This window comes from Rhipicephalus microplus, chromosome 6 (assembly GCF_043290135.1).
Source record: "Rhipicephalus microplus isolate Deutch F79 chromosome 6, USDA_Rmic, whole genome shotgun sequence".
Classification (NCBI taxonomy): Eukaryota; Metazoa; Arthropoda; class Arachnida; order Ixodida; family Ixodidae; genus Rhipicephalus; species Rhipicephalus microplus.
Window position 1 is genome coordinate 38,589,040 of NC_134705.1, and position 25,941 is coordinate 38,614,980.

A 25,941-nucleotide genomic window follows, 5' to 3' on the forward strand; every position below is an offset into this window, starting at 1 on the left:
CTGAAACGTTGGCATAAAAGTATTGCTCTTTCGTACGTGTACTCGCTTGTGTTCTATATATATATATATATATATATATATATATATATATATATATATGTAAGGGAAAGAAGTGTATACCTAAGGGCTCGTTTTTCCGTGTTGCCAAGGAATGTACAGGGGAAGTTATTAGAACCAATGGAATGTAAATAAGAAGAAAGAAAAGTGGGTGAAAAAATAACCAGCCGTGAGCAGGAATCGAACCTACGACCTTCGAATAAGGTGTTTGATGCTATATATATATATATATATATATATATATAGTCCAGTAGATCCTCCATGAGCGGTCACAACGTGGTTTATTTCGACGTTTCGGCCTAGAGTCTGGCCTTCATTAGGATTACATATATATATATATATATATATATATATATATATATATATATATATATATATATATATATATATATATATATATACGGACAGCAATCCTATTGACGTACTACGCTGCTGCATCCAGCTGTGCCATCGACACGGCATAAGGTGGCCGTCCGATATATCTCCTCTTCTTCCTCGCTCTTTCAGACCGCGTTACAATATATAAATATATATAAATAAATAATAAATATATATATATATATATATATATATATATATATATATATATATATATATAGAGAGAGAGAGAGAGAGAGAGAGAACTTCATCGACACGCTCGCACTTTGATATAAATTTGCATACTCAGAGGTGACATGACTTGCTTTTCTAGGTACCACGAAACTCAATCACATTTTAACTGAGAAATGGCGCGCTATACCGATTTCTGCGTCCAAAACGATTCGTCACACTCATCGGCTCGCAACAGTTTCAACACAGCAGTGGTGACGATATATTCTTTTTGAAGAAAATTATTTTTTGGAAGATGCCAATGCCTGACCGGTCTTTGAAAAAGTTCGCGCGTTCCCATCTGTAACTTCATCAAAAGGGCACAACAGAATAAAAGCATGAACAATTGATGTAATATCATAGGGCGCCTGTTCAACGCTTACCTGCTCTGCAATACTACAGCACAAGATGCAAAGGTGTCACATAGGGGACCCGCATCGCAATGAGCCTACAAGGAAAATCATCGAAGAGGAAGTGTTGGCAAAATTTCATTGTGGTGTAACGTTGCATCGTAACATTTTCATTCTGCCGTAAGAACATAATTCATAGATTACTGTTGGGACGGAAGACTTCACCTTACTTGACGGGTTCCCCAACGCGCAGTAAGAGTGACCACTATCAAAAGTGGGGGGCTCAGCCTCCCCAATTTTTTTCAGTGGGGGGCTGGCGCCTCGCTTGTCCCCCCGACTGTTACGCCTATGTGTATATTACATTTTAGCAACCACAGTAGTATAAGTGTTGCGCTGGGCTCCTGTGGAACATTATAAGGTACTTATTCACTTTTTTTCAAATTCCATCTCCGTATTCTTCCTCTCCGTATTGAAGACAGAATGAAACCAGAACGACCAAGAAAAGAAAAAAAAAAGGAGGTACTTCGCAGTGTACCGTTCCAATATCGCAAGAGCTGTTCAGTCCTGAAAAGATACTTGCACTCTCGGTTTCTGTGCCGTTTTCGCAATGCGCATTCCTTCCGATCTCGCTCCTAAGTAATATAGGCCTCTGCTCGGTGCCGACGTAAGCTTCCCTTAAGTGTTTCGATCAAAGCGAAGCGCAAATCGTATCCCAGGGCCGCAGCTGATTATAGGTCGCTAGCAGCGAGCGATAGACACCCTCACTTCCTTCAATCATCTCCAGATGGCGCAACAGAAGCGGTCGATTTCCACCTCTCCACCACGTGGAGGTCCGCCCCTCGTGGTTACCAGAAGCGGCATTCAGGGCTCACTTTTTCGTCCCGTACGAGAAGGCTACTCTCGCGCAGGCGCGAACTTTCTCCCCGCCGCCGGTGTGTGTTTTTTACCTTCTCTCTTTCTTTCCCGGCCGCTGTTCGGGCGGCTCCTCCCAGCGCTGCACCGCGAGAAGCGGCTTATTTCACCGCGGGAGCAACACGCCCAGTCGGTCCGCCTCTTCGATCCGCGGCGCGCGAGCGCGGCCTGTTTGAGCCGCGCTATCCCTTTGTGGGCTCGAGTTCGTGAACCACAGCGTGGACGCCAGCGCTGACAGCTCTCATTCGTGACTCCGTAGCGCTCTCCGACAGTCCTCACGTCGTGCGCTTTCCCCGGTGGGTTGCGCGTGGCGCGCAGAACTAACGGAATATCGGTGCGCGCCGTCGTTAACTCCGGTGTTTCCGCAACTCGAGCTGTTTCGCATCTTCACCTCTTCGAGATGTCTCTACTTGTTCTCTCATATTGACAATTTTGTTTCAAAGATGTGCTGAAGAACATAGTGCGCCGCCGAACCATGTTTAAATCAAGAACCTACTCTTAGCACGGTGCGTGTTAAACGAAGATTCCGTATACTGTGTTCCACATGGATGCGATTCACTCTCATTTCGTGCAACGTCAATGACTTAATCCGAATAATTCCTCAGCGGGACAACTTCGAAACGACCTGAGGATTAGTTTGCAAGAATATTCTTGAGGGAATCATCGGCGACGTCAAGAATGCTTCATCACAGGTGAGCAAAGTGTCGTGGATCTGACGGTTCTCCTGCGTTCATTAATTCAACGTGGTTCAAATAGTTGATGACTTTAGACTTGTTATCACAAGCATAAGAGTTATACTGAGTTCATTCAAGAAGCTTGATGTCCGAAGTCTTCTTTCCAGGAAATTAATGCCTGATGGGACTATTTCTTTTTCTTTTGCCCACCGGAGCAAAATGCATGAACGTGTGGCGCAGTTGTGAGCAAATTACTTATGTGAAGCTTCTATTTTTACAAAGGCAGTTTCTAGACTATAGTGTATATTTGATGTTCGTGTTCAACGATACCTGCACTACGTTTCTCTCCGTCAGGCATGGTATGCGTACTTTAGGCTACAACTGCTATGTGTACCTAAAGAATATTGGCTAATATACACTACACTCCTTGGATATATATATATAATATATATAATATGTATATATATATATATATATATATATATATATATATATATATATATATATATATATATATATATATATATATATATATATATATCTGTCCACATGGGCGGGAAAGAGAAATCTTTGGGTTGGCGAATGGTCTCGTCCGTTTTCACCGAAATTGTGGTGATCAATATTTGCCAGGGCAGTCTGGTCGGTGTAAAGAAGTAAAAAAATGAAATCATAAGCAACGTATCAAATTATAACGTAAAGAGAATCATTGCGTTACCGCGGCGACATTGGCGTATCGGGCTAATACCGCGTACAATGTTTACGGACCAAACCTAGTTGCAAGACGTGAAGACTTATGTCACTCATCGGGAACTCTTTTTGAACTTTCAATGATCCGCATTGAAAGTTATGGCTTTTACAGCCATCGATTCTGCATAAATTGTATAAAAAGTGTCGTATGCACAGAGCCCATTGGTTTCTTCCCTAAAGTAGGTATTTTTAACAGAAATAAGTTGTTCTTTTTAAAGTACTGGTCGTCTTTTTTTTTATCTGAGCTTGCTGTAAGCTTGGGGTGATACGTATATTTCGTGTTGCTCCTACCACTGTCAAAGAATTTTGAGACCATGTCTTCAAGTAAATCACAGCAGCCATCTGATCGATGTTCTATCATCCGGAGTGCAGTGTAGCTGGTGGTGGCAACAGCGCGCATACGGCTGCTAGTAGACAGTACAGAAGGACAATGAATAAAGCAGAATTCACTGTTCACGAAATACAATGCCGGGGTAAGTTTTTTTCACAATTTTCCTTTTTTGGTCATATGATGTATGTATTGATTGTAACGGCAGCAGGTTAAGTACTGAACACCTAACTGATAAACTGGATACAATATACGAAAGCTGCTCAGCGAAACGTGATGGCATGCCACATACTGCGTGCAACTTCAAGAGCTCTGTCGACCTGCGACCTTCAGCGATATCTCTGACATGTGCGTTACCTTTGAAAACATCTTTCGTTATATTCTGTTGACTTCGTGTGATTGCTACTGATAGGTATCGGGTAACTTCATCTGCGCTGTATCCCGTTTGTTGTTGTACGTAATCTGGCGTGTATTTTTTGCGCGAATTATGTATGGCGCAAGCCTGTGCTCTCGCGCTGTTACTTAACGTGTCTACATGTTTTGATCCACCGCTGTTATAGCCCAAAGACGGGCGCCTACTTAGCAAACTCGCTTACGCGACCAAAGCAGATGTGTTTGTGCCATTTGTGAGAAGAAGTTATCGTGGAGCATCGAGTCCTTCAAACTAGCATGAGCTCGTGCCTTTGTTCGCACATTAGCTTCATTTCAACTAAATTAACAGTGAAGGACGCAACATTTTCTTACGAGGTTATGACCAATTATAAATCATGTCGGTCTCGTGAGCCCACGTTTGTGTTATCGCAGGAGCAGTTTGCAGTTTTGTGAAAATCTTTGTTCCCGCTCAGCATGGATGCTAGCACAATTTGCGGCCTATACCGTTTCGTACATAACCAGCCAAGACACTGATTTTTTGCTTATTTGAGCATATACAATGTATTTCCTTTTTCCCATCTCAGACCTGTTGAAGGGGCTACGCCAGTACGTTATAGTATGTGCACAAAAAATCTTATCGCAATGCCCATATATGTCAGATTACTATAAATCCATGAATAACGAAGAATTTGTGACGCAAGTAATGGTGTGAAGTGTCACAAACGAGCACTGAAGAAAGTGCGTGCCTCCAAATTCTAACTGCTGCCAGAAATCTAGGCACCGGACAACCGCGACATAAGCCGCCGCAAAGAAATAATAAGCTCCAAATGATGCCATGCGCGCGCCTCTCCTTCCCCTCGAAAACACTGCCACCACGCCGACCAAACTCCACGTGCCGACGAAGGCTTGTCTTACAAGCAAGAGATGAGTGTGTTTATACTACCGTGGGCAAAGACGTGATCTGCAGTGGCAGCGCGTGAGTGGCCGACGTGTTACCGGTGAAGAAGCTCTGTCATTGAAGTGTGGTCAGTTGAAGACGCGAGAGTTTCAAGCAAGAAAAACCTCGGACGCAAAAGGATGACAACCAGCGCTAGACTTTGAGTGTTTCCTTGAAGAGACGCATTTAAGATTTGTTACAATAGCTTCAGACTGAATACGTTTGATTAACATTGTAGTTTATAAGTGTCTTGGTTAGTTAATGCATGAGATTGCATGGTAGCGCGTGTTGTTTTTCGTGCCTCTTTTTGAGTGTATCCTGACTTGTTGTTTAGCCCGTAGTTTTTATTGTCTAGTGATTGGTGACGTATTGTATTATATAACTGTCGAGTGTAGACGTTTTCTTTTTTGTTCGCTCGGCCGTATTTGATAATATATATTTGTTTTCTTATCAACTCTCGACTCTGCCTCGTTCATTGGACCACAGAATGCGTTGGCTAGCGCATCAAAAGGACCAACACTGAATTATCCGCGCTGCCGTGGTGCGATTCGGGGGCCCGATACGTCAGCCCTTGTAATAATGCCGGCGATTGCCTCCCTAATTAAGGGGCTAGTGACATGAAGCGAATATCACGAAGATGCACTGAATTTGCTCAACACAACATGCGCCAAGAGCGTCGGTCCGTAGCAGTTCCTGAAAGCTTAATCTATTCCGAAGTCTATGCTCCGCTCGAGCCTTACTTAATTCATAACCTTTTTTGAGAAGAAAAGCGTGTGTATTCTACAGGGTTTTGACTGATTTACTTCTTTCGTGTGATTAAACCTACAGTTGTTACTACTTGTCCACAGCAAGAGCTGCTCATTTCGTTTCATCAGGTCCGTTAAGCATAGAGCAGAAAATTGAAGACGACATATATCGAACTTTACATAGATTCTAGTCCTTATTCATTTCTAGTTGTTGAATTTAAGTTAAAATGGGCACGTCTTATTGAGCAGAACGGTAGAAAAAAATGTTTTGCAAGAATGCACCCTTAACAACTATTCCTAACTACGACGTTGAGATTCGCTTCGGCTAATATAGTACTTAACCTGTCCTGAGTTAGGAAAGGGTTTGTGAAGTCACACTGAAAAAAAAATATTCCTCAGAAGAACAGCAAGAATCCTAATGGATTCCATAGGCGCCTGCAATCATTTCATGCACCAGTGATCTCTCTATCCCCAGAGGCGCTGGCCACATGGAAACATGAATCCAGACAAAAACGATGTGCTGAGTAAACGAGAGTCCCCAGGGGATTTGCTAGAGAAAATGACGTTCCTGGAAAGTCGCCATGGTCGAGCGTGTAGATAGAAACGTCGTCGTCGCCCTACTTGTCTTCCGTTGGAGACAAACTCCCCGCCATCGTTGGAAGATTTCATCGTCGCTGCCGAGAAAGAGAAGTTCGGGCGATATCAAGACGGTAGCCGGTATATCCGGGGACGCGGAAGCGTCAACTCAGATTCCTTCGCCTATCCACTCGAGCGCAGTCGGTATCAGTTGCCGACAGGAGAAACTCGCTGACGACTAGCTGCAGGAAGGACGGCTAGCATGTGTTGTATAACGGACGCGTCGGTGTATTCTCGAATGCACGGACGATTCAAGTGTGCTTTAGTTTTTAGACGAAGACAGAAAACACAGATCAACAAAGGAAACGCTGGCTTGCACCTGAGTTTCCTTAGTTATTTATTTCTTCTATTACAAGGTGTTTATTTGCAGCACTGGCTAATAAAGGAAAACAGCAGTCGCAACAAGTTGCGTCGTAATAGCGGAACCAGCCTTAACGCTGCGACAACAAAACGTCACCTTCTTGGCCTGAGTAGTATCCGCCGCCTTTCAGAGCAGCGTTTCGTCTTCTAGACTACAACTAATTTACTTCTTTATTAGGAATACTTTTCAGCCCCTTGAACAGTGTGTAAGGGGCCTCTGCGATGACAATTAGCAAAAACTATAACCTTGAAGAGAAAAGAAACGACTGTCCATAAGCACCTTAAGAGACATTTTATGCACTATATACCCAGTGCGCGAAAATCCCTACACCTACACTTGGATGCATGCTGACACGTTGCGACAGCACCGCTTCCACACTGGCGGCTGCCGGGTATCCAACTAGAACTAATTTCCGAACAAAATAATATTTTCATACCGTCACTGGTGAGGTCAGCAAATAGGCTTAAGAGGGAGAGGGCCTAAAACAGCAGTGTTTCGCCGCGGAGTTCCACGTTTTCCACTTGGCATGTAGGCAGGATGTGCTCGTGCTCTCTTGCAGCTCGCTCGACGCGGCCGATAGCCAAATTTTGTTCACCATTCCTTAATGTTATTCTAGCATTGTGGACTGTACAACGAATGCCCCAATTCTCAGTAACGTCAAATTGATCGAAGCAATAAAATTCCAGCTTGCTTTTTGTTCATTTTTACTCTCACGTTCTTTATTATAAAAAACAGACACGCAGTGCAGGAGCAGTTTTACTTTATAATTGAAATATGCTAATAATGAGCAATAATTGATTCCAGATTACTCAGACACGTGTGAAAATATGATCATGAGCTGGCCCCACCGTATACATTATTGAAGCCGATTTGTTATGACGGCGCACTCAATTTTTATACAGAACTGGAGCACCAAACAAAGCTGTACTTCAGAGGAAGAGGAAGGCTTGAAGCGATTCAAATTGTTGAACACGTAATGCTGCTAAATATGTAAAAAATAAATAAATAAGCATGAACGAGATGGAGCACACGACTGTGTCGTACTGTGTCCTTCTATTGTCGTTGATCTTCATTACGACCTGCATTGTTTCCATGTCACCAACCTCTCTACCTTGCTGTTGGAGACAACGCTTGCACACTTTGACTAGTATTTGTGTAGGCAGCAGCAGTACCTTGACAAAGAAAGGTTCGCGTAACGAACCTAGCTTCGGTCGCACTCTCTGTTAAACGATTTCTCAAAACGTTGACTGCATCCCACATTTGTTTAAGTAGCAGTGTCAGAAGTTAGGGCACACAAAGCTTCATACTGACTACGGGCATTTTCGTCAACGGGAATGAGCCTATGATTGCGTTACATCAATTTACTGACAGGCCGATAGTAGAAAACTAGCAAAATTTGTAGTCAAAACATGCACGGCAGCCTTCCTTGACAAGTACTTCGCCGCCAAAGTGTCGTCGCTGTCGTCCAGTCAAAGTTGTCTAGCGACTTGCGCTTACGTCAGGCTTACAGAAAACTTGGTTTACTCGTATACCCATGAAAAAGTAACACAACGTTGAAGTAAGAGACCAGAGCACTTCTGCTTACCTTTTGTAACTATAGAAAGCAGGAAAACATTTCAGGAACTTTAAATCCGCGGTTTTTAACAGTGAGATGATTTGATAGATATGTGCGGTTTAACATCCCAAAACCACCAAATGATTATGAGAGACGCTGTAGTGGAGGGCTTTGGAACTTTTGACCACCTGGGGTTCTTTAACGTGCACCCAAATCTGAGCACAAGGGTCTACAACAATTCCGCCTCCATCGCAAATGCAGCCGCCGCAGCCGGGATTTGATCCCGTGACCTGTGGGTCAGCAGCCGAGTACCTTAGATACTAGAACACCGCGGCGGGGCTGTGATAGCCAAAAAAGTGTCAGATCCCAGTTACAGCGCGAATCAATGAAGTATGTTGTTTATAGTAGCGTAACGACGGCACAAACTATGTTACGCTCTGATTTATCCATCTTCGTCTAATACTTTCTTGACTTGCTCGACGTGACTTACGGCCGCTCTTCTTCTCTGCCCACCTTGGCACGGCAACCGAACAAGATAGCCAAGTGTGATCCGACTGGCGATGTTACTGAGCAAGTGCAGGGGGGAGCGGAAGCAAGTGCTACAAACACAAGTGAACGACTTCCAACGCTTTTGAGATGACAAGTCAACAAAAGATGATTAGTCACGAGATAGCTCCTCACAAATCAAGCAAGGTTATTCATTTGTAGGTGCGTGCGAAAGGAAAGAAATGCGAACGTTACTATCAACCTCATTGCGTTCAATAAAACCTTACAATTCCCGGCAACTGCGAAAAGCGTGCAAGTTTTTTTGAAACCGAAGCAAACTTGCACTCAGTTTCCTGGGCCTGCTATACCCGGCTATGTCACCCAAAACATTCATAACAATGTCAAAATATTAACTTGCTTGATACGGTGCACACGAGACGACGACGAAGGAAAAGAAATACAGAAAAGCGTTTGTAGTGTAATGATACTGTTGCATGATAAAAATCAGGAAACAAGCGAAGCGATTCCTCACTTCTACACTCGCAGGAAAAATAATAAGTGTGTCAAGATACTGTCAATTTTGCTGAGCGGCGCAGAATTTATGTATCTTTTCAGCACCTGCAGAAGATGATACCCATGCTTATCTGTGTTTTTTTCTTTGTGGCAAGTTTGGATGCTTGGCTGTTTGTTTGTTTTTTTATGCTAAGTTACACTCGACCTATATGTATGCTGTTCTTTCCCAACTAAATTTTTTTGTGCGCCAGCACCTGTCTGTGTTTCTTTTTTTTTTTGTTGTCCTCTCGTTTGGGCTGTATCAACCAAGGTGAATGCTCGCCACCTCGCTCAGGCTTTTACAACATATCAAGACGAAAAACAGTTTTGCTGTGAGTGAATATGATCACATACCAATAAGCAGGACGAAATGCTAGTGCTGATGCGCACCCATGTCGCACAAAGCAAACTCTTTTACCAATGGCTAGACCTGCAGCATTGAACTACAATTCAGAGATGACTCTTCAGAATGACATTACCCAACACGCGTGGGGCATGAATTAACTGGTTCGTGGCATAACAAAGTGTCAATACTTTTGCCTACAGCATCTGTGTCTTGTTTTTGTCAATTTCTCGTTGTTACAAGTTTTTTTTAGGTGATATACACCAGAAAACAGCAAGTTCAGTGTCCGTCGTCATAGTAGGATATACTGGCGCAAGCTTGGCGAAGCAACATCTTGAACGACCATGCTAGCAGATACTTCGCAATTCAAACGCAAAACTATACATACCTGAGTCCGCTTGTAAGTTGGTTTCTCATTTTTTCCTTCTAGAAATTGTTGCTCTTTTGAAAATTTGAGACTTTAGTAGACAGTCCGGAATCCCTACAGCAGGTGTATTGCAGACTCTGTAAACAACTTTGTTCCGTACAGGCGCGAGCAAACGTGTAGACCACGAAATCGCGTGGCAGAATGCATCGACAGGCCATGTATACCGATGTGACGCCTGCTGCGGTGCACATGCCCCTCCGTCGTTGTCAGGGGGCCTCTCACATCGATCTGTTTGTTTGGCGGGATTACGGCGCTCGTAGCCAAAATACAACTGGGTGTCATTTGCAACATAAAGGCGTCTTTCTAATATATCAAAGTATTCTGCAAGGTAGACTTCTACAGAAAGAAAAAAGTGCAAATCATCACTACTATAAAGCACTGCAGTGTTTCATACCGGGTACTTCAAACTCTGAATGCGTACTGCCTATACTTGAACAAGCAGAACATTTCGATGTTCGCGATTACATTGAAGATCTTATGCACTGAACACCGTGTAATTCACAGTGCGAACGGGCAACCATAAGTAACCAAAAAGTGCTTGAGCCCGTGGTCTTCGCATATAACTGGTGACGCTCAGTCTAGATATAGTCTAGACGCATGGCGACCGCCTTTACCATCTTCCCTGAATCCTGCTTTTGCGGCTCGATAAGAGGATTCTTGAAACGGCATGACAATAAAAGCAACGCTATAGCGCTGTTTATTTCCTTTCATGGAACTATAATTTCATGGAAAGAAAGAAACAGCAACCCTTCTATTCTAGTGTAACTTCTGATTTTGATGCAGTCGAGAGTACAGTAAATGAACAAGACACTGATATTGCCGTCGTGCTACCAAAACATAAACAAAATTCACATGACGAAAAAGGAGACGATGCCATATCAGGCACTTTCACTGTGAAAGACATGGGTAGTGAATGTAGGTCAGCTAATCGAAGCCTTCTGAATTATTTCGACAAAATTACTTCTCACATACCTCATTTCAAAGACATGACACGGGCACTATTTTATCTGAAGCATAATTGCGCTTCAGTTGACCACCTAATAACTATTGCCACGTTCGTTTCGCACAATCGCGGTAATCTAGTGGCTAAGGTACTCGGCGGCTGACCCGTAGGTCGCGGGATCGAGTCTCGGCTGCTTTTTCAATGGAGGCGAAAATGCTGTAGGCCTGTGTGCACAGATTTAGGCACACGTTAAAAATCCCCAGGTGTTCGAAATTTCCGGAGCCCTCTACTACGGCGTCTCTCATCATCATATGGAGGTTTGGAGTCGTTAAACCCCACATATCAATCAATCAATGAATCAATCAATCAATCAAAGCACGCTTCTTACCTCAAGTTTTGTTATCGCCCCGTTGCACAACGTTGAGCCCAAATTGCGCCTACGATATTCGAAAAGCTTCGAGGCTGTACTAGATCGTTTTGTTAAGACTACGCCCACTTCTTGAACATTACAGATTGTTCTGAAACCTACGTCGCCGCTATCGATAACGCTAGAATTTTCGAAGGCAAGCGTATAAATGCCGATGCGCTTCGCCGCTTGTCAGTTCATTGACGGCCGACGCTCCGTTCGCCCCTTTAAGTGCAAGACTGCTACTCTAATCCGACCTTCTGTTTACTGGGCGCAGGTTCGCCCAAAGAAACAGTTTATGATTCGACTCGCAGTGTGATCCGTTCGTCCACTCCGCGACCCCCTGACAATATGAGTACGTGATATAATAGTAAGATTATGAGTCAGTATAGGAGACCAATAAGATTCAACGACAATTAGCCCATTTTTCACCCGTACAAGTCTCCAGAGAAGACGAATGTAAGAATGCCTCTATATTTCTAAAATCAAGGTATTCAGCGCCAAGACGAAACGGACCGTAATGAAAAAAAGTTACTGCGACAGACAAATCGATACCTCCTGACAAATACCTATCAGACAAAGGGAACAGTTGCTATGCTTTTCTTCGTAAATTGGACCAACTTAACTGCACTAACAAAACGATACTTTGCTTCAGTTCAGCCAGAATATTCTGGCAGTGATTCTCGCTTGTATGTGAAAAAAAAAATAAACCATGCGCATGCTGGAATCCCGTGTGCTCTGCCGTCTGCCGCGGACTCCGCCGCCACCGGAATCCGAGCCCTCTCGCGCTGGCCGGGCGCGCGAGGGGATACTCAATCATTTTGCTGAGCAGCGTGCCGATTGGGATGGTCTCAGAAAAACACGCCGCGCGACCGCGATTTTGGAGGCCATGGTGCACGCGTCGAGGCCTCTGAGATGGCGTGACACACTGGCGCGCCGTGCTATCTTTAGGGTGAAGCGCTGCTATTTATCTGGATGTCTCTAGCAATTGAGTGCACCGCAAGGGCGTTGCAGGAAAGTGCACTTCGCTCTCTGCATTTTTGAGCAGTTTTCCGGGAACTGTGTAAATGGTTTATTCTCTCAGTGCCACAACCCTTGTTAATGGATTGCAAATTTGAAAATCTATCGGTGTTACTTTGGGTAACAAAACTTAAAACAGCAGCGTAGCTTTGCATATATGAAAGCCGTTTTAAAAGACGGTTGCGGATAATTTCGACCACGTTGTCTTCTCTAGCACGAGCTGGTATTAGGCACCTCACGAGCCTACTTGACTCTTAAGTATATGAAAGTACAGCCAAACCGGTTGGGATTCGGTCGCGCAACAGTGGTCTCCCTGTCTGTTGACATTCATTCTGCGAGAATATTCGAAATAGTCCAACTTTTTCGAATAGTGAGCTAAAAAACGGGCTTCATGCAAGCAAGGCGGTTGCCCTGCCCTAGTATGTTACCTGATAATACATAAATACCCGTTCGCAGAGCCTTACTGGCTTGTTATTTGAAGGCAGTGTTCCTGCTGCTTGTTGCCAACCGTTACGTATCTGTCTTGCTGCTCCAAGTCATACTTCATCACAATGAAGTTACGCTAACAAAGGCACTTTGCAATGATCACCAGTTCACCCCACGAACAGCTCCTAGGTTTTTAGTGTTAACAGCTTTAGAATTCTCTTTACCATCCGTAAACGAATGGCCTCGTTTAAAATAACTCTAAGTCAAATAACAATTTACGTTAGAGTGAAAGCATAATGTATAAAAACGTCTAAAACAAATATATTATCAACAGCAGTGCCTTACTTACTGAGAAATTAAGGTAAATGCACAAGAAGACAAGTGCCGCAGTAGCACATTTTCAAAATGATTCCAATTTCATCAGGCAGACCACCTACAAATAATCACCAGTAGTCGATCTAACTGCACTCAATTATGAACCTCCCGTGCATTAGAAGACGCAGTAAAATGCTGCTTCATTTCTGTTTGATTAATGGAAAAAAAGACCACCAGACGTTTCTAAGGGAAAAGGTGCGAGTTGTTAAGATATTCAATTTTCGCGTGGTTACACGAGACAGGTGGGGCCATTTAGCGGGGCACAGTTGAAAAAAAAAAAAGCGTCTGCAATCTCGAAGCTCATGGCGGGAAATAGACCAATGGCCGTTGTTGCTGCTGCTACTAGCGCACTGAAGCCTGGAAACGTTGTGCATGGCAACAGTGACGTGAGTCGGTCCGGTCGGTCCGCTTCTTGAGGCGGGTAATTTGAAGTGCGTTAACCCGATACGGAGCACTAAAACGTGATTTTATTTTAAGATAAGCCCTTCCTTGGCACAAGAGTAACACTGCGAGGTTTCTGGAACACCATTTCAACAATCGACGTCGACTTCCTAGTTGACCTTAGTGACCCTTCAACATCACGCACACAGAAGCCGTCAATGTTAAGTAACATTGCAAATGTAGCTGAATCCTGACAACTGATACAGCATCTTGCCTTCCATCACATCTGTCTATGAACACCGTACGACGCGAGGGGAATTCGCTCTCTGGTAGCTGAAATGGCGGGGCTGCTTGCGCATTCTACTGAAATTTTTGTAACTTCTTCTGAGAGGTTCTTAAGACAACTGCAAATTTATTGTGGCTGATGCTATAATGAACTTGGCATTATCGTTACTGCTAGTGTTGCTGTGACGAGGCTGCAATTGTTTTCCAAGTTGTGCGCTTGATTAAGTCAGGACGACAATGGTCGGTTAGATATTGTATGTTTAAGCCACTAGGTGTTTTTTTACTCGTCAGTCGGCTGCGGTAATCTCACAATAGAGGGATTGAATTCACTTATTATGTTCTTTCTCTTTCGTTACCACGGTATGGTATTTTGTGAAAATTTATTCATGGCTTGTAACCTTTAATAAGCCTGGGGAATCAAAATTTGTGTTACCGTATATGCTGACACATGTGCAGTCGAGATTATCCAGATACATCTTCAATAATTTCTTTCTGGTGGCTTTGCTGTGTTAAACTGCCCCGCCGCGGTGGTCTAGTGGCTAAGGTACTCGGCTGCTGACCCGCAGGTCGCGGGTTCAAATACCGGCTGCGGCGGCTGCATTTCCGATGGAGGCGGAAATGTTGTAGGCCCGTGTGCTCAGATTTGGGTGCACGTTAAAGAACCCCAGGTGGTCGAAATTTCCGGAGCCCTCCACTACGGCGTCTCTCATAATCAAATGGTGGTTTTGGGACGTTAAACCCCACATATCAATCAATTGCTGTGTTAAATTCGTTGAAGCAAAACAATGCCAACATTTTTGCGAAAATAAACGAAAACAACAAAAAATCACCGCTAATCCACGAGGTGAAAGATAATGAGTGGGGCGAAGCGTGCATCACTCTGTCCGTGCGTCCTTTCGTTCCTGCTTCCGTCCGTTCATGCAACCGTCTGCGAGTGCGTCCACCTCTCCTCCGTCCATGCTTTCGTCCATCCGTCTGTCCCTCCATCTGTCTGTTGGCCTGTTCGTCCGTCTGTATCTCTGTCTGTCGGTACATCTATCTGTTCATCCATCTAGTGAACACTCCAGGTACCGCCATCGTGCATCTTTTCTTCATTTATTCATCATATACAAGTACTACCATTGAGAGGTCATACCAAAAACTAATTGAAAGGTGGCTACCTACTGCTGTGGAGTAAAACGAAGAGGCGACTGAGTTGGTACTGATCGATTACACCGTAATAATTGCGCGAAAAAGACGCGAACAACAAAGGGTACACCACAAGCGCCTAACTCACAACTGAAAGCTTTAATGCTTGAACCGGAAATATATAACACTTATACTTGGTCCTGAACAAAATCCCGCGCATGCGCACTCTGCGCGAAAAAGAAGGCAATAAATCAAACCAAGAACACATCTCCTGCACCCCCCTCCCCACCGGTCTACCCTTTTCCCTAAGTAGTACGACTTCCTTGTCCGACATGGCCAAAGAATGAGTGCAAACGCTCATGGGAGCCCTCGCGTTAATGTGGTAGGCCTCAAGAATTTTTCGTGTCGTGCGATCGTGGTGTGTATACAAGATATCTGTGGCGGAGAATTGTGCTTGACACTGGCAGTTAGTGCAGTGCACGGCCAGGTGCGTTAGGTGTCTTCCCGGCAAAGAAGACTGATGCTCTCTAAGACGTATGTTTAAGTATCAGCCTGTCTGGCCCACGTATACACGACCACATGACAGAGGGATGCAATAGACGACGTTGGCTCTGCACGACACGAATCTAACCTTGTGGTTAATGGAGCAACCGGCGTTCCGACGTTATAAACGTTGTTTCCGACCGTTGAACATAGTCCGCCTAGCTTGTTATTATCAGAAGAAAAAAAAACTACCTTTAGGTCATGCCGCCAAGCTGTTTTCTTAAGCCGATGTGAGAGAGCGTGCACGTATGACGTAACATCTATTTTATCATTGTAAACCGTGTTCTGACTGCGTCCATCTATACCTTTTATCTGTTTGACAAGGCGCCGACAGGTGGTACGTAAGCGCCTTTTGTGTACCCTTTCTTCTCCGTGTCTTTTTCGCACTACATTTGTGCTGTAGTGTACCTACTACTACAACTACTACTATTACTACTACTACTACTACCATTACTACTACTACTACTACTATTACTACTACTACCACTTCTTCTACTACTACAACTACTACTACAAACATCGGGGACGCACGACCCATGGCGTAAGAAGCTTCGTCCCTAAACACTGCGTCAGCGAAAAAAAAAAGAAACAGGCTAGAGGTCCAAAACTCATCTCAATTAGCAGCCTCAACTAGCGTGCTTGATGCTCTTTACGCAATAAGCTACAGTAATCGACGTGCGCGTTCCCACAACGACTTGCGGTGTGCTCAATCGCTGCTAACATGTTCATCGTTTGGCGTGCTTCACGGCAAAGCAAGCACGGCGCACTAGGACCTCACGAGAGATCATGCAAGGCCTATGCGCTCTGCGATAAGCTTCGATGCACGGCCATGCTGCGCCATGTTCTTACCAAGAGTGGACGGCACTGTACATTCTTCGTACTGCTCACATTTTTTAGCTATTTTGTTGGTAATGAATAAGGAGCTCGCGCTATGATGCAATCTTTTAAAAGCAATGTTGCCACACCTACTCATAGTGGCATACACCGGTGACCCAGCCTGCCCTCCTTATCTGTTTCGCAACTTTAAGGCAGAGCTCACAACCAATTACGCAACGTCGCACATCGTCTCTTGCTAGTTTTATCTTTACTCGAAGACCGCATTGCAGAGCGGCCAGCGTTGTAATGTGGCACATATAATGGCGTTTTATGAAAATTGAATAACTAAGGCCTTTTCATTGCCCGAGATCCACGCTCCATTCTTTAGGTTTTCAAGAAAGAATCATGCATCCTTTTAATGTTGATTACTAGCGTTTTGCGGGCCAAAACCACGGCAGGCGTAGTGGAGAGCTGCAGCAATATTTGCCATCTGGTGTTCTGTATATACTCTGCTACCCTGCTCTGACCTCGCACAGTGCATGGGCCTTTACCATTTCGCCTCCATCCAAGTGCGACCGCCGCATCCGGGATCGAACCGGCGACCTTCACGTGAGCAGCCGATGACCGTAACTGCCACACCTCCACGTCGAACTTTGAGGTAGATGCCGCCCTGCGCTTTTGCGTATGAAGTGTTAAAGGGGTCCTGTACCACTTTTCACGACCCCATTGTTGTACATGTTTTTCTAGTTGGTTGCTAACACCGAAAGCTTAAGATAAGTGCCGCAAGAACGGCAGCGAAAGAAGCACGCAGTGCAAATTTATTCAGCTTAGAGATGAAGTAATTCAGTAACGATCAAAATAAAATGAAATGAATGCTTGCCCCCAACTCGATTTTCGTTGGCTAACCTGACTGTGTTTTTCCTGGTCCTGTGACTTCGGAAGGCTGCCCAATGAAATGAACTGAAAGCCCTATCTTAGAGGAAGCTCGTGTGACATTTTGCCCGCTATGTCCAACGCGTTGCGACGGGAACAAAAAAAAACGTGGCACTTGGTGGCTCGAGATCTCACTCACCGAGCCACGTTTGGTGGCCACCTTCACCTCTGAGAGCGGGGTGGTGGCACTATCCACACAACAAGAACAACTGGAATGGTCGTGGGAGGATCGCCTGACCACATTCAACGACATTATACAACATTACAGACTAAACAGACGCAAATACCCACCGCCACACAACAAATTGGACAAAAAAAAAACAGGCCGTAACTCAGAGGCTATTACAAATACGTACCCCAGCCCGATGATCCTAGGCCTGTTTTATCCTCTCCTATACCCGACGGGCACGTGTCAAGCGTGCGGGGAAAGAGCCACACTGCAGCACATGCTTTGGGAGTCTGCTGAAAAAGCTAACGTCACGTTCGACACATTTATTGATCGGCTTTGCAGTTTTAAAGCTCAAAAGCTTAGAGAGCTCTGCCAGGGGGTGGAAACTCCCTATACATTCGATGTATAGTGAGTTTAGTGTACCAGAAGTAAAGTATTCCAGCATAGGGACAGCGGCAGCGCCGCATTCACCACTGGAAGTTGCCAGACATCTTACTAGAAATAAATCAAGCATAAAAAAAATTTTTTTCATGACCTCACTGGTCATGTCCAAAGATAGAGAAAAATGCAAAAAAATTGAGAGGACGAGGGTTGCCGCGAAAGCCCTTCCTTTCCACTTCGCATGCAAGCAATGCGCTCGTGCCTTTTTTCAGGTCCGCTGGCCGCTTAGGCAATGCGGCCATTCGTAAAATTTTGTTAATGTAGTTTTTATTTTGTTTGTATTTTTGCAGAGGCTAAAGTTAGGCTGACTAATTTCTTAGTAAGACGAAACTTGATCGAAACAAAATAAATACACTTTTTATTGCACGTTTTGCGTAAAAAAACAGACATACACGTAGTGTGAAACTGTCGATCTATAAAACCAGCTTCAATTTACAACTGACATATGGACATAATGAGCAAACGTTGAGGCCCAGAATATCCAAATTATTGTGAAAATTATTGACAATTGCCACTAGGACACGTCGTATTTGACTCAATCACGTTTGTTATGATGGTGGGCATAGTTTTCTTTACAGAACTTGGGTGCCAAACGAGACTGAAATTCAAAGGCATGGAGAGGCGTGAAGCGATAAGTTTTTCTGAGAAATAGCGTCGCTGGAAACAGTGTTTTTGCAAGTTGTCTTCGTCAGGGCGACAGCACTGCCTTGACGAGGATAAGTTTACTTGTCTAATCGGTGGCTCCATCGACACTCTCTGTAAAAGTTTTCAGAAGCATTTATTCCATCACGTGTGCCCGAGTGCCATTATTTAAAGTAAAGACTCGGAAATTTTCAAACCACAGCAACAAGAATTTCATCAGCATGATTGATTGATTTGTGGGGTTTAACGTCCCAAAACCACCATATGATTATGAGAGACGCCGTAGTGGAGGGCTCCGGAAATTTTGACCACCTGGGTTTCTTTAACGTGCACCCAAATCTGAGTGCACGGGCATACAACATTTCCGCCTCCATCGGAAATGCAGCCGCCACAGCCGGGATTAGATCCCGCGACCTGCGGGTCAACAGCCGAGTACCTTAGCCACTACACCACCGTGGCGGGGCTTTCATCAGCAGGAAGCAGCCCTTATTTACTTGACATAGAATGAACTACACGGCGCAAGTAAAAGAAATTGAAGCTGCGTAGCTGAGCCAACTTGAATTCAAGCCTTTCAATAAACGCATTTTCCCGACAGGGTTTTGACTGCGTCTTCAACAATTAAGATTGCGACACGCACTTCTGTCAGTCCAGTCAGGCTTGCAGAGAATTGAGTTTACTCATATGTACTGATGCAAACAATACCTGCTCAAGTATTGCGTCCAAACTTTTGTTCTGACCCGTTGCCTTTTGGAAACGCTGAATAAACCTTCACGAAACTAAAGATCAGTGGCTTCGCACACCTCATAGCCACGGAAAACATGTGTTGCCTGATAAATCCATCTTCGACGAACGCTTGGTTGACTTCTTTGGCCCATCTCACTGCGGCTTCCATTTTCTGCCAGCCACAACTTGCTGTCTTTATCTTTCCCGTGGTTGACACGCCCACTAAGCAAGTTAGCTGAGCGGAATGCAATATCTTATATAGCATAGCGAAGGGTGAGAAGGAGGGAAGGCAGGCGCTACGAACGCAAGTCAATCACTTCTCGTGCTGCACCTGAATTAAAATTCACTAAATAAGGCATAAGAAAAGACATATAAACAAAAAAAGCTGGCAGATCCCACGTACAGTGGGAATCGATGATATGCGAAGTACGAATGAGGAAGGTAGACACGTCACTTAAAAATCAGCGCAACGTTACGAAGAGAACGTAAATTATGCTGTACGTAACTTCTATGTCATGACTATTAAGTTTGCGCCTGGCATTTGTGCTCGTCCTTCATTCACGTTACGTATTGTCAAATTCAGTCTATGTGATGTGAGTCTAGTGATACGGCTGCTCATTGCACGCTATGAGCGTAGCTTGTAGTCATGTTTTTTGCACGACACGCATATCATAAATATTTTAATATTGGACGTGTCGTTTACCTTCGTAGTCTATTGATGTCACGTGATACAAACTTTGTTATATCTGAAGCTAGCGTAAGGACCGGGAGCATGCTATGAGCGTTGCATTCAGTCATGTTTTACATGACATGCATGTCATGATTGTCGTGTTTGGATGTGTCATTTACCTTCGTCATCTATTCAAGCCACCTTATACCAAATTTGATATACGTGAAGCTAGACACACGGCGTCGAGCATGCTGTGAGCATGGCATGTAGTCATGTATTTTACACGCGACGCATATCATAATTGTCATATTTGGGCGTGTCATTTACCTTCATCGTTCATTGACGTCCGGTAATACCAAATGTGGTGTAAATGAAGCTAGTGAAACGGCCACGAGCGCATCATGAGCGTAGCATGAAGTGGTGTCCTTACATGACACGCATCTCATGATTATCATGTTTGCAGCAGTCATGTACCTTTCTTCTCCATTCATGTCTCGTATTTCGGAATTTGGTATATGTGAAGCCAGCGAAACGACCACGAGCGCACCATGACTCTAATCATGACTTATACATAAATCATAACTTGTACATGAATTATAATACATGTATTCATAACTCGTACGTAGAAAGCATAACATGCATGTCATGATTTCTACGTTAGGGTCTGTCACATATTCGTTCACCGTGAAGTCATGTCATACCATACCAGTTTTGCAATATGTCATGTACACGAAACCACTGCAAGAGCAGCAAGACCATGTAAATCATGATATTCATGACAAACAGTTCATAATTTTCATGTTATGATTAGTCAGTTATGCTCTTCTTACAATCATGTTATGACTTATGATTTTTGGTATAAATACAATTATTGATACAGCCAGGAGAGAGAGGAGTCATAAGCGGATAGATAGATAGATAGATAGATAGATAGATAGATAGATAGATAGATAGATAGATAGATAGATAGATAGATAGATAGGGTCAAACTCAACGAAATTCTCCAAGAAAGGAATGCGCATTAAAAAATTCTTCACAGGGGTGCCGATTTTTTTTTATTTGTAAAAGCTTGTGAAAGCCAATAAATGCGAATATTCACATCAAGCTCACTCCGTTAATCAGGATTTTAGGCTGCCCGCCTGTGATGTGTGGTGCGCGTTCAAAGTGCGCGCCTTCGAAAAGTGCGCGAAATTAAAGGATGACCGAGTGCACGTGCTGGGTCGCCTGAACAACGACGACGCCGAGGACCGGTACACGTGAGAGCGTGGAGCGCAAGTATCCAAGACCATAAAGAAAACAAGGGCCAATGGCTGATCACCACGGAGTTTTGAAAGGCCAATCAGAACGAGACAAGTGGGCGAGAGCTGAAGCAGGAGCCTGAGCAGACCAGAGCAAGGGGAGTTCGAAGAAGACGGGGCAAGCGGAAGGTCGTCACCGGACCGGGCGCTGAAGATGGGCCGTCGGGCGTAGGACCCGAGCCTGCAGGTCTTCAACCGGCCGGGGCCTCCTGCTGTCGGGTTCCCGCTCCAAAGGACCGTGGCCATCCGGTCCTGAACTCCTTTCCAGGGCCTGCGGACTTTGGTTCCGGCAGGCGAGCTACAGCCGTCGGGCTCCGGGCCCGAGCTGTGCGCCCAGCTGCTTGACTAGGTCGACCCTGGTTCTCTGACGCGTCACCACCAGCCTGCGTTCTCTCGTCACAGACGGGTCCACACTCCTAAAGCCAGAGCCACCACGTTCCGGCCTGGTTTCTCGACGTGTCGTCAGCAGCCAGCGTTCCTTCATCCCCGTCCTGCCCGCGTCCTGAAGCCGGAATCACCGCGTTCCGGTTTGCTCATCGTCGGCGGAATTCAGCGTGTGGGTGAGACCGAACAGATATCTTGCGCTACTCCCATCACTCAGCCCCTTTCGAACGTTAGGTTTGGTTACTGACTTTGAACGTTTTTGTTGGGTGTTTACAGATGTGTTTCGTCATGTCCAGTCAACTGTTTATTAAGTGTTTTGTTTTGTGAGGAATCTTTGCCTTTTTTTTCTTTTCAATTAAACTTTTTGTGTGTTTCTTGGAAACCGAACGGCTTTGTCCTTATTAGAAAAACTCTCTGAGGCTCAGCCCGGGAGAAACAAATCAGCAACAAAGAACCCGCATCACAAATTGGCGTCCGGGAACTAGGGTCGACCTAGTCAAGCAGCTGGGCGCACAGCTCGGGCCCGGAGCCCGACGGCTGTAGCTCGCCTGCCGGAACCAAAGTCCGCAGGCCCTGGAAAGGAGTTCAGGACCGGATGGCCACGGTCCTTTGGAGCGGGAACCCGACAGCAGGAGGCCCCGGCCGGTGGAAGTCCTGTAGGCTCGGGTCCGGAACCCAACGGCCCATCTTCAGCGCCCGGTCCGGTGACGACCTTCCGCTTGCACTGCCTGCCTCGAATTCCCCTTGCTCTGGTCCCCCCAGGCTCCTGCTTCAGCTCTGGCCCACTTGTCTCGTTCTCATTGGAGATACTGCTGTTTCGTGGTGTCAAGCCATTGGGCCTTGAAATCTCCGTGTTCGCTGCCCATTGGATGTTTTACCTTTTGTTTACTTCACGTCCTGCCACGCATCCTCGTGCTTGACGCTCTTTAACGTCGTCATTCTTGTTTAAGCAGCACCGCACGTGCACTCTGGTATTTCTCCTTTTGTTTTTTTTTTTTTCCGTGACGCGCACTTTTCGAAGGCGCGCACTTTGAACGCGCACCACACATCACACCGCCAACCGCTACGAGCGTGCATGCTCCTTGAAAGCGAAACTAGTGATGATTTTCCTGGGCCTGACTTTATTCCCTTCCGTGTTCAGTGAAAAACCATGGCCCCACCGCGGTGGTCTAGTGGCTAAGGTACTCGGCAACTGACCCGCAGGTGGCGGAATCAAATCTCAGCTCTGGCGGCTGCATTTACGATGGAGGCGGAAATGTTGTAGGCCCGTGTGGTCAGATTTGGGTGCAGGTTAAAGAACCCCAGGTGGTCGAAATTTCCGGAGCCCTCTACTACGGCGTCTCTCATAATGATATGGTGGTTTTGGGACGTTAAACCACACATATCAATCAGTGAAAAACCATGCTAAAAAAAGAAATGCAATAGTAATTTCTATTGCGATGCAATGCCGTGATTACATCTAACGGTACGTTTATCCAATCACAGGCCTGCGCCATGCGTTGTCATTTGCGCTCACAGTTCTGACAAGCGCAAGTATGAGCTATGCAGTCTGCACCCATATTTTCAAGCGTTAGAGGGCCCTTTGAGCTGCTGAAAGAGATCGTAAGACGAGAATGAAGGCGCCGGTTGTAATTTTCCCTGCTTCGTTAAGAATTCGACATGCTGATAAAAATGATTTGGTACAATATACAGTCTACAAATAATGACTGCCGTTTGAAACGACCGTTGTTTCTGTTTCATAAATGACCATGCGGCCCTACAGGCCTCCATAGTCACTTACATTTGACGTCAATGGAACTTCATGCTAAGAGAAGTTATAAACAGAGTGCTATCTGTCTTTTGCTCCATGATAATAGATTTATGGGAGCGTAGGAAAGAAAAACATAACACAGCAATGCTCGTGTTCTGAACTATTTATACTGCGGAATTAAAGCGAGTGGTTACTTGGTTGCACTACCAAGTACATCCGGGTTCCACCACGTGTTGCTTTCGCTCCCTCAGTGCAGTGTCCCAGAGTTTTACTTACTGGTTGCATTAGATTGTATTTACGGCGTGTTCAAGGAGGCCTATTTCCCGCTATGCCTACTATGTGCGTCGTCAGACAGTGCCACACAACTTATCGAAATGGAAACAAAGTTCATTATGGCATCATGGCGCCACAATTTAAACGGTATGACGCTGCGAGCTTTGGTCAACAATAGCTCAGCAAAGGTCCCTCTTTCACCATGTTTTGCCGACGACAGAGTGTTTTCACTGGCTGAGCTAAAAGAACGTCAGCTTGACAGTTAAGGGGAACGTAAGCGGAGAACCTAAATTGTGCGTTTATAGCTATGGACTGAATCCTAGCTTAGAATTGAGTTGAAGGCCTGGATTCTGAAGATACACGTAGTAGAAAATTGTCGGTGAACGTTTCATGACCATTTTAAGCCCAAATATATTATTTTGATCTCTATTGTATGGGTTCAAGGAGTTGAGAATGCTCTTTATTGATTTTTTCCACTAATAATATTGAAAGATGGTATTGAGAAGGTCTGTTAGGGCTCCACGCCTCGTCAGGCAAAGGGTTCCCTCGTTTTATGTGCGTTATTTGAGGAAAGCAATGTTACAGAAGCTCAAAAATCACTACAAAAACAAGAGGAATAATTTCTGCAGCAATACTGACAAAAGAGCACAATTGGTGCCTGAAGTAACATGGTAAACGAGATATAGATAAATGCTGTGGAAAGATAATTGTTTTTTTCTGGCCTTAGGCCTTCAAACAAACTCACTACTACTAGCGCATCGATCACATTATATAATGTACAAATTTGTGCGATCACGCTCAGCGATCACTACGTTTACGTTGCTATAGGAATGGCACGCAGCAAAGCTGGGCAAGAAGCTGCGTCGGCAAAACAGGATATTGCTTTGATAACGTAGTGTTACAAAGATTTGATGAGTAAATGATTTCATCGGGATCTTTTAAGGGTGAAGCAGATTTTTTCTGGAGACATGTTGCCCTTAATTCTAATTTCAGTTGTAATTAACATTTTAGTTTGATTACCATTTGCCGAATGGAAGTGACTTCAGCGACAGAAACATAAAATGACAAAACTGCACGGTTATAGTTGTAAGCATATGGACCATTCATGTCGCTGCTCAAGCATCCTTCGTTAAATATTACTTGTTTTGTATTTTACGAAAACGAGTATACTATGTATCTGCGCTACGTATTTGAGTGCCGCTCCTTCTCGACCGCTTTTAGTCACGTGTTTGGGCATCAAGGTTTACATACCTAGCTCTTCTTCGGCAAATAGTTGCATGTTCACTCTCTGCTATTCTTCTGCTCAATAACTTTTGTTAGTTTTCCTGCATTTTCTGGACTTCGGTGCTACCATATCAATGTTCTGTAGCAAATATCGTCCCGCCATAGACTGACCTGTTTTCTATTGCTCATATTTTTACCTCTTCACTTTATTTATGACCGGTGAACTGTGAAGCAACGTTAAATTGCTCTGAAGTGCCGGAAATATGCGGCAATGTCAAAGCCGGAAACGGCGTGGTCCCGTGCGCTTAATCCGGAAGTCAGCTTTTCTTTTTGTCCTGATGCCATTCGACAATTTTTTTTCTCTTGTTTGCTAAGCAAACAACATATGAGCATGAATGGCTCTTTATAATGGCGGCATACCTCCCACTCAAATGTAGGGAACAGTGCTGCTTGCGTGACGAATACGACTGCAAACACATTGAAGAGTGATGAGTATGCACCTATGCCTCATGCTGTTTCAGCGTTTCGTGTGTGTAGCTCGTGACAAAAGTCGGCATGCAACGAGAAGTTTTTACCGAGTATGAAATAGCGCTGCATTTCCCGTCGATGTCATAGGTCGTATCTTTATGCCAGTCCAACATTTAGTCTCTGGAGCGTCAACGCAAGTCATACGTAAACCGCTGTCAGGTGCGTTTCCGTTACGCTAGTAACGTGGTGCTTGCTCTGGTACGCTCATATTGCTTGCATGGCTACGGATGTTGTATCCTCACTAAACAACCTTAGAATTCAAACAGAGTGGCGTGTATAGTTGTGGTTATTAGTCTTCGTCCAGCAGATGATATTCTACAGTGACACTGTAAAGAGCAGAAGCATTCGCACATTGTTAGTCACGTAATTGAAGGAGTTGGTGAACGAACAGACGCACCACCTACTCGCAAGAAAAAATAAACAAATAAACAAATGACGGCCATCATCTTACTTGTGGTCTATGAAGTCGTAACGCTGATTTTGAAGTCAATGAAGTGTGTGAGCCACACAAG

General features: G+C 44.7%; 1 protein-coding gene across 2 annotated transcripts in view; it reads left to right on the forward strand.

The window, feature by feature from the left end:
- Window positions 1-1,866: 1,866 nt before the first annotated feature.
- The window catches only part of LOC119167666 (uncharacterized), a 266,980-nt gene continuing 242,905 nt past the window's right edge, over window positions 1,867-25,941 (forward strand). The window contains exon 1 of one of the 2 annotated variants that reach the window (XM_037419177.2): window positions 1,867-2,599. Coding sequence is in view for 1 of the 2 variants with exons in the window: in XM_075865926.1 (XP_075722041.1) it covers window positions 2,586-2,599 (14 nt within the window). In the remaining variant the exon portion in view is untranslated. The remainder of the gene's footprint in view (window positions 2,600-25,941) is intronic. The other variant, XM_075865926.1, reaches the window with a different exon arrangement.